Consider the following 10000-nt stretch of genomic DNA (forward strand, 5'->3'; position numbering starts at 1 on the left):
GTCCTGCAAGCAGCATCTTTGGGGTGATTTGGGGCACTGTATTTAGTGCTCCCAAAACGCCCCTGCCGATTGTAATGAATGGGCAGCGCTTCCAAAGTGCCTGAAAAGCAATTTGGAAGCGCAGCAACACAGATGCTTTTAATCCCCTTCTTTGGGGATAAAAGCGCACCGCTAGCGACCGAAAAGTGCCGCTTAAACAGCACTAAAACGCTGCTAATGCAGGCATGGCCCCCGGTGTGAAAGGGGTTTTATAGTAGTAAAAAAAATTAGGAAAAACATTTCCATGTTTTGCCTTCAGTTTTTCTCTGGACTTTGGTCAACAATGGTCACCCCATTTATCTCAAGAAAATTCCATGAACTAATTTTTTTTGTTTACAAATTTTTGACCTTTATTCGTGTCACCTGAATCCAGGTGGAGACGTCACCGCCATTGTTCTCAGAGGTGACAGTTTCTATCTCAATTCAGAGTGAGGAGTGGCCAGTCCTTAGTTTTCATGGAAACTGCCCCAACCCCATTCCCCACGTATACGCAGCTGTATGTATATAAGAGGGTGGGACAGCCAGGAGGACACTCACCTCTGACTCACAATGGTGTCCACCAAAGGTCTACTGGTCTTCATTGCACTCTGTGTTGGTTCAGGTAAGTCTTGAAAATGTACATGTTATTGTTATGGGATCTCTGTGATGGGATAACAATACACTCAGAATATGTAATATATTATAAAAAGAACAAGGTTTTACAACTGAAAACATAACGATACGTTTGTTGGGTGAAATGGAAACTGCATCCAGATCTAATAGAATTGGAGTGTCACTGCTGTGGTGTTAAGATGAAACCCAAACTAAACCCTCGTTTACTCTGAGCCTAGGTTCTCATTGGTCCAATTTGACACGCCAAAATCGGTGGCTCTTGCTGGCAAAAACACTGTCTGCATCGGTGCAATGCCGACTTTTGAGGCATGTCACTGATTTCCAAAAGTAGTTCCTGCACTACTTTTTGGTGGCTTTGGGTGCGATTTCAATAGACACCTGTGCAGGAACCTGTCTGTCAAATCGCCCCTGAAGTTGGACTGCATTGCCGGATTAAAATTGTGCGAGTTCAGCTAAACTTACATGATTTCATTGTGTGTCTGCGTGTGTCTGCACAGATGTCTATTGAAATCGCACCCAAAGTATTGAAGGAACTACTTTTGAAAATTAGTGCAGTGCTGCAAAGTCGGTGTCGCACTGATTCGGATGTTGCCGGCAATAGGCTGTGATTTCACATGTCAAATCTCCCTGATGTCAACGGGGGGGCTAAATGTTTTTCTGCAAAGACCAGGGTTGTGAACAAGTGTTACTATTCAAACCTAATCAGTGTCTATCAATATTACACCTGTAATTCTCAATACTGTGAGCCCCACCAGTAATAATAATTTACAAGCAGTTTAGTGTGTGTGTGTGTGTATGTATATGTATATGTATGTGTATGTATGTGTATATATATATATATATATATATATATATATATATATATATATATATATATATATATATATATATATATATATATATATATATATATATATATATATATCTATCACCCTATCCCTCCATGCTCGTGTGCAGAAGCGAATGCTTACCTAAGTCATGCCCACAGATGTAAACTGTGTTCAAACCACACGTGAGATTGTTCTCGCTCCAACGATCACAGCAATATAATTCTAGCACAGAACCTCCTAACTCTAAACTGGTAACCTGTATTAAAAAATAAATAAAAAAAACTCCATAAGTGGGGTGTGTGGTTTTATTTTTTTATTTATTTTACTGTCGTTTGTCGCCATTCCACAAGTGTGCACATTTTTAAAGTGTGACATGTTGGGTATCTATTTGGCGTAACATCTTTCACCTTCTACAAAAACGTTGGGCTAATTTTACTGTGGGGTGGTTGTCCACTGCTCAAATACAACATAAAATATTGCAACAACCACCATTTTATTCTCTAGGGTTTCTGCTGAAGAAAAAAAAAATGTTTGGGGGTTTTAAGTAATTTTCTATCAAAAAATATGGATTTTAATTGGTAAGCAACAAGTGTCAGAAAAAAGGCTTGGGCAGGAAGGGGTTAAATGCAGTTCTCGTCTCAGTCTGTTAATCTCTACTAAAAAAACATTCATATATTATGTCTAACTATCCTTTTGTCAAAAAAAAAAAAAAAAAAATTATCATGTTCTTATATTTATGTATGCTAGTGAGATATTTAAAGTGGCAGACTACCTTAAAGGGTCACTTTACTTGAAAATTACATTTTAATATGTGGGAGAAATTAAATATCTCATAACTGCTACATCATTGCTACCTCCTTTCTATCACTAGAATGTGCAAAAATTTGTTTCACGCCTCACCTAGTTGTAAACCTATCAGATGGAATGCATCAGGTGACATTGTATGTTGTAATACTACATTTTACAAAACCGCTAGATTCAACAATTTGATATATATATATAAATTTTTTTTTTTTTCTTTTGGAGTGGAAAACAATAGATTGTTGAATGTAGCTGTTTTGTAAAATGTAGTATTTAAAAAAAAAAAAAAAAAAAAAAAAAATGTATATTACTTGTCACGCTTTAAAATTGCGCACACTTGTGGAATGGTGCCAAACTTCGGTATATAAAAAGCTCCATAGGCGCCACTTTAAATTTTTTTTTTTTTTAACAGGTTACCTGTTTAAAGTTAGAGGAGGTCTTGGGATAGAATTATTGCTCACATGTGGATTGAATCCCGTTTAGATATGTGGGCGTGACTTACGACACACAGAATTGCAAGCATACGCAACGAAGTGCCTGGGCCTCCAAGTCATAGAGACTGCCGGGGATCATCTTGTCACCATCATTCTCTATGTAGCACCCCCCCCCCCCACCCCTGGGTCTATTCAAGGCAAGGGGGTGGGCTAGCATTTACCCCAGGGCTGAGTCCATGGCTATAATGGGGAGTTTGGAACAGAAATTGGGTGGCAGTCACTTTGATATTTTCAAAGCTTTAATGTGGAACTTTGAGAGAGGATTTGGAGTGTCGGATACCAATTGCAGATCACTTTCAGATTCCTTAGATCCAGAAAAAGAACAGCTTCACAGTACCAGAATCTCTAACCACTTTATCCCTGGAAGGTTTTACCCCCTTAATGACCAGGCCATTTTTTTTTTTTTTTTTGCGATAAAAAAAAACTGCATCACTTTAACTGAAAATTGCACAGTTGTGCGATTTACTCAAACAAATTTTTTTTTCTTCCACAAATGGAGCTTTCTTTTGGTGGTATTTGATCACCTCTGCAGCTATTTTGCGCTATGAAGGAAAAGGGTGGCAATTTTAAAAGATCGTGACCGCCAGACATGCCATGGCTCTGGCGCCGTGCCGCAGGCATGTGCTGTATCTATTACACGAAGCACTGTACCAGTACAGCAATTCATGCAATAGAGCCGCCCTGCCACAGCATATCTGCGGCGGTCGTTAAGCAACCCGGCATTACTGCAAACAGACTTTAGTTGTAGGTGCGTCCTCCAAACTAGTCACCAGGCCCTCCTGATCGACCGAATGATCCCTCAAACCCCCCCCTCCAAAAAAGTGGAGCACCAGCCACCACTGGTTTAATTGCTAATTTTGTATAAGAAGCAGACTGCCTTCAACATTGTACAAGTCCAGATGAATGTAATTCGCTAACTACTATTTGGTATATAAGCAAGCCATAGGAAAAAGATGGTATTGCTATCAGATATGTGCAGAATGAAAAAAATCATCTTGTTTTGATTTTATTTACATAATTTCGTTCAGTTAAATTCGTTTTAGAATTTTTTTTTTTTTAATCATTTTCCAGTTTCCAAAGAGAATAAAAATAGAATATAAAAGAAAAGAAGAATGGGGGGGGGGGGGGGGGGAAATATATAACAGAAAATAGAATATATAAGAGTAAAACGGAACCAAATAGGATAGAATATAAAATAGATTATAACCATCTTCTGAAATATAAATAGAATAAATAGAATAGAAATAATTTAACCATTTCCCAAAATTCAAATAGAATCAATTTGAATAGAATATAACACAATAGTATTTAAAAAAAAATGAATATAACCATATTCCTATTCTATTTTCTATTCAAGTTTTTATTCTATTTTGAAATTTGAATTTTGGGAAATGGTTATATTCGGTCTATGCTATTTCTATTTTACTCTCTTTGGAAATTGATTACAAAACTTTTCAGATTCGTTTTAAATTCGGATACATCCGAATTTCCGAAAATTCATCAATTTTAATTAGAAATGAACCGCACATGTCTAAGTGCTATTATGCAGTTGTATTTATAAAGTGAATGTACACTGCTCTTGTATGAATGGTTGGGTGTTTTTTTTTTTTTTTTTTTTTTTTCCCCCCTTTGGAAAGAGATGCGGAATGGGAATTGAATAAGCCGTCAGATAAATTGTACTGGGACAAAATATTTGCGTGCTCATACAAACTTCAGGCACACCCTATGCCCAAAAACACAATAATTGTATTCTTCCTCGTTGGTATCGTTGCCCTTCTACCCTCCACAAAACTGACCCTTCTGTCCCCGTTGGTGTTTGCAGGCTCCTGGCACAATGTCCCATATCTGGGGTACGTGTCGGCTCACTGTTCCTTTTTCGGGATGAAATGCTACGTTTGTATGGCGCCCTGGCAGACGATAAATACCCAAATCACGATACTCTTTTCTCGCCCAATCCAGCCAACAATGGAGGTGATGAGAGGAATGTCTATAGGGAGGTGTTTGGTGAGCGGACAGAGGCAGAAATACGTTCTACACACAGAATTCAATGATTACTGCCATTGGCAAAATTCTTTTTTTTTTGTTTAATATATTTTTATTGAAGAAAAATCTACCATATGTACAAATATAACACGAAATACATAACACTTCTAGGTTTTCAGCAACATAGAATATAGTATTCATAGAATCCACCAATTAGAAAATTATAGTAGGTACATCCAGGGAGATGCATATAGTCAACAAAACAGCTAATTGGATAAAGGATGGTAACTAGGTGAGCACCATAATCTAAATATAATTAAATAGAAAATATTGAGTTAGTTTAATAAAGGTAAACATCCAGAAAAAGTAGTGATAGAAAAAGAGAAGATAGAAAAGAGAGTTGGTAGGAAGTTGCTGGTATACTAGACCATGTATTGAGCAGAGGGGAGAATTAGCATAAGTGCTGAATGGCTACGCTAGAGTATTATGTTTAAGTGGTTAGAGGAAGATTCGTATATGTGGCGGTAGATTGGAAAAAATTTTCAGGAGTCCCAGATTAGGGAATGTTTCTGGGAGGACCCTCTAATATTGTGGGTGATACTCTCCATGAGGTGTACATCATCAACCAATTGTAGCCAAGCTTTCATAGAAGGAACAGTTGGTTGGCCCCACAAAGTGGTGGCAAAATTCTAATGTATCCTGTACCTGAATCTTGGTGTGTTCTGGAATTGATCTGAAAATCCTACAATCTGAACAGAGTGTGTGACTATACTTCTATCTCTTTTACAGCTTTATCACTACAATGTTACACCTGCACCTCCCAGAGCAGCAACACAAACTGCCTGACTCCGACTACCTGCTCCGCCACCGACACCAACTGCATGACCTCCGTCGTTGCTGGAGGACTCGGTAAGATAATGACTGGGCCCGGTCTGAAGATGTCCCATGTCTAATGATCCACCAGAATCCAATCTCATATCTCCAATGATCCACATTTAGAAATTTCATAAACCATTTTTAAAGGGTCTATTTTTAAAAGAATTTTGCTGCACAGCCATCCCAAATCTCCAGAATGTGTCTAATCTCTGTATTATCTATCAGTGTCGCCAACCTACCAGATTGAAATTTACTGGCACAGCCAAGTATATTTTTGCTGGCGTTTCCAAAAGTTACAAAATTACAGTTTTAAGTGCAAATGAGAGTATTTAGGCTACAAACAAATACAATATGCAATTAGCAATATGATTTAAAGTAGATAAGGCAAAAAACATTTTCTTTTATTTTCGACATAGTATGTAGCTCAGGAACTGGACTCGGAAGGGCAAGAAATTAGAATGGGTGGCACACATAAAATTGACTCTCACAGTGACTGACAGCAGTGTGCAGCAGCACAGATGAGACCTCACTGACACGGCACGTCCCCTCCAGAGTCAGTGACAGTCGCCAAGCGCTCACTCCAGTCCACTCCAGTCTAAACAGCACTGACAGTCCCAGTCTGCCTTGCTTGCATACCGCCAATGGCGTCACTAGGGGGGCCAGAGGGGGCCCTGACCCCCCCAACATTATGCTGTGCCCCCCCCAATTAAAAAAAAGACAGGAGAACCAGCCTGTAAATTCCAAGAGATGCCAGACCAGCGCTGTCAATAGCAAGGGCAGGACAGCAAGAGGAGGCTGGGGAACCCCACAGTGGCAGAACACCAGAGCCTGGTGGCAAGACAACCTTTGCAAGCCTGATAGTTCTCCCACTGCTTTGGACCCTTATATTTTCTTGGTATGCTGGTAACATATATCTCTTGTTTTCTGCCACCCTGGGGGGGCCCCAATACAGTAGGAAGGGATCTTGCTGCAGATCATGTGAAAGGGCCGTTGTGGGATCATAGTAAAGGGCCCCAGGAGATATATTATATTATATTATATTATATTATATTATATTATATTTGCATTTTATAGTTGCCCCCCTACTTGTCTCTGTCCCCCCCCTAAATATGAAATCTGGAGATGCCACTGCATACCGCAGACCTGCACACGAGGCTCTGGCCACTCTGCTTGGCTCCATTGCACCATGACATCACACGACATGCTCAGGCACCACCACACTGTAGCAGGTGCTGGGATGGTCTCAGCCAACTCCGGACCAAGCTGAGCATCAGAACCATATTTTTACTGGCAGGAGAGAACTGCCTTTTTTTTTTTTTTTTTTTTTCCCCCTGACAGTTGGCAACACTGTTTCCTATGATCATCAGCTCCATCTAGTGGCCACACTGTAGTATTTCCCTGAAATGCCTCAGATCAGGAATAACACATTATGGCCACTAGATGGAGCTGGCAATCATAGGAAATCGACATATTGGACACATTACAAGGATTCTTTGTGGAGGCCAGTGCACTCTTTAAATGTTTAAAGCAGAGTTCCGCTGAAAAAAGTCAGCAGCTACAAATACTGCAGCTGCTGACTTTAAATGAGGACACTTGCCTGTCCAGGGTGCCTGCAATGTCCTCACCCGAAGCCGACCTGTCCCTCGGCTCTCGGATGGTGGGGCCGGCATCTTCAGTAAAGGAATCGGAAAGTGAAACCTTGTGGCTTCCCAGCCTGGTTCCCTACTGCACATGCGCGAGTCTCGTTGCGCCCCCCCCCCCCGATTAAGCAGAAGTTCAATTTCTGGGTGGAACGCTGCTTTAAATGTGAATACAATATTGCACCCCCTGCAGGCATCACGGCATGTAACCATCTCACTAAAAATTAATCTGCCGGCACAGGGGGTGTCTATAATCTGACCTGAAGCTCACTAATGATGAGCCAAATGCCCAGATTCAGGGTCAGCCTGCGGACTGGAACTTAAGTCAGAAAATTTAGGTCCAAATTTCCAGCTTCTAGAGGGATCCCACAGGTATGGTAGTATACATCGTTCCAATGGTCCTAACTGGAAATGTTGAAATTGCCAATACTTTGGCTTTAAAACAGAGCTCCCAGATAAAATAAAAATTTAAAAATAAAAATTTGCCTTAATTTTCCCTGGAATCCAGAAAATACTGCGTTGCAGCCACTAAATGGTACCATTCAGGGGAAATTACAGGAGGAGATTTATGGAGCCTGTGTGAATGATTGGCATACTCAAGCAGCAAATTGACCCCATGGTGTTGGCCATATTGATTTCTTTAGACAGCCTTCTTGACTTGAGGTTTTGAGCTTTCTTGACTTGAGGTACTGCCTACAGCAATGGCAATCTGGCATGTTGATGAAACAACAACCTTAGAAGTTTGGGGGGGTTCATCAGTTTCCCAATATGTGGGAGTTGTCCATATTGTCACACCGTGCTCTCTCTCTCTCTCTCTCTCTCTCTCTCATCCACAGGTAGTCTTTCTGGTGCCAGCATCACCAAGACTTGTACAGCCGTCTGCACAGCAACCGGATTCAATGCTGTTGTTGTCTCCACCAGCGTATCCTGCTGTACCACCGATCTCTGCAACACCAGTGGGGCTTCCAGTATTAAATCTACCTACACCATCCTCGCTGTGGCCCTTGGGTTCCTAGGGGCCCTCATGAGAGAGCTGACATAAAGCTTATGTATACTGTGTATACACTTTTTTTTTTTTTTTTTTTTTTTTTTTTTTTGTCCATTTACTGGCTTTGAGTTCCTGGGGGCTCTCATGGGACATTTTGAAGTAAAACGTGTGTGTGTGTATATATAATGTTGTGTATTTTTCTTCATGTTGTAACCAATAAATTGTTTATACAATCTGGACCAACCCCTCTGAATCTTTTCAACGTGGGGAATCCCTTCTAAAAATGACTCTACCAACCATAGACCTGTGCAGAATGAAAACCTTTGTTTTCAGCATTCATTTCAGTCAAATTGAACTCCGTGCTAATCGATTCAATATCTAATTTATTTTATCTGAATTTTGGAAGATGGATATTTAATTTCAATTTTGGAAGATGGAATATAACTATCTTTGTTTGGAGTTTTTTTTTTTTTGGATTCATTTTATTACTATTGAAATTCGGGTACATCTGAATGACAAAATTTTGTCCATTTCTGTTCGGAACGAAACTAACTGCACATGTCTAATCTACAACTCATGATACATTAGTGTGGTGGTCAGAATGCTCCTACACTTGTGATCATTGGGAAGAATTTTTCCTTTTTACAAATTGATAAAAAGATGACTGGTGTCAGCAGGAACCTATAAGAGGCAGAAATTGCTCAATGTTCAAGCAACCTCTGGAGGAACCATAGGGATCCATGGAACCTGGTCTGGACACACATTATAGTGGGGCATCTTTTTTGGAGCTTGCACATACAGATGGATCGGTTTCAAATCAGTTATCCATAAATCCTTCTCTGGGTGAAGCTAATGCAGATACAATGAAACATCCAGAAATGTGTCAACTGAAGCAACTAATAGGACTAGTACAAGGTTGATACAACAAGGATGATTATTTTCATGTTTTGAGGTCAGATTCTTGGGAAATGTTTTCCTTGGAGTTGGGTTTGACTGACATTGCACTTTTTTTTTTTTTTTTTTTTGGTGCAGAAACGTGAGGTACAACAGGCATTCAGGTCTGTGAATACCAGGCAAGCAGAGGGTCCCGATGGTATTTTCTGGGGAGGGTCATCAAGGCCCGTGCGGATCAATTTGCAGATCTTTTTACTAAGATATTAACTTCTCATTAGCTGTAGTACCAACTTGCCTAATATCAACTATTACTTCAGTCCCAAAAGTAGCAAATAAAGATGGCCTACAAGATCACAGGCTGATAGCACCAACATCGATCCTAATCAAATGCTTCAAAAGACTGGTGTTAAATGTAGCAAAACTTCTTTACCAGACAATCTTGATTTCTCCCCCCCCCCCCCCCCAAATCAATTTGCATATAGGGAAAATGGAAGCACGGAGGATGCCATTGCTCTTTGTAGTGCATGGGGCTCTAAGTCATCTAGAGCAGTGGTTCTCAACCGCCTCCCGCACTTGAAAGCCAGCAAGGTGCTGTGGCTGCATATAGGGAAGTTGGTGGCCTCGGCTTCTCTGTCCCTCCTCCCCCTCCTTTGCATCCTGGTTGCCAGGTGACCAGGAGTTGTGGGGCACATGCGCCGCGAACTGTGACTTTCAGCTGTGCATATCGTCCCGCGGCCGGCCCTCCCAGCTTCCACATGCGGCCCTCGGCCCACCGGGCAAACGCCCGATCTGCCCTATGGCCAGTCCGGGCCTGCCACAGACATTTGATCTGAGGGAAAACAT

General features: G+C 40.8%; 1 protein-coding gene across 1 annotated transcript; it reads left to right on the forward strand.

Annotated features, from left to right (window-relative positions):
- The first annotated feature begins 584 nt into the window (after positions 1-584).
- LOC141145764 (lymphocyte antigen 6E-like) lies at positions 585-8317 on the forward strand. The gene is made up of 3 exons (XM_073632643.1): positions 585-640; positions 5549-5668; positions 8112-8317. The coding sequence occupies exons 1-3, from the start codon at positions 589-591 to the stop codon at positions 8315-8317; spliced, it is 378 nt and encodes a 125-aa protein (XP_073488744.1). The 5' UTR covers positions 585-588.
- The last annotated feature ends 1683 nt before the right edge of the window (positions 8318-10000 follow it).

Source organism: Aquarana catesbeiana, linkage group LG05, assembly GCF_042186555.1.
Source record: "Aquarana catesbeiana isolate 2022-GZ linkage group LG05, ASM4218655v1, whole genome shotgun sequence".
NCBI classification, from domain to species: Eukaryota; Metazoa; Chordata; class Amphibia; order Anura; family Ranidae; genus Aquarana; species Aquarana catesbeiana.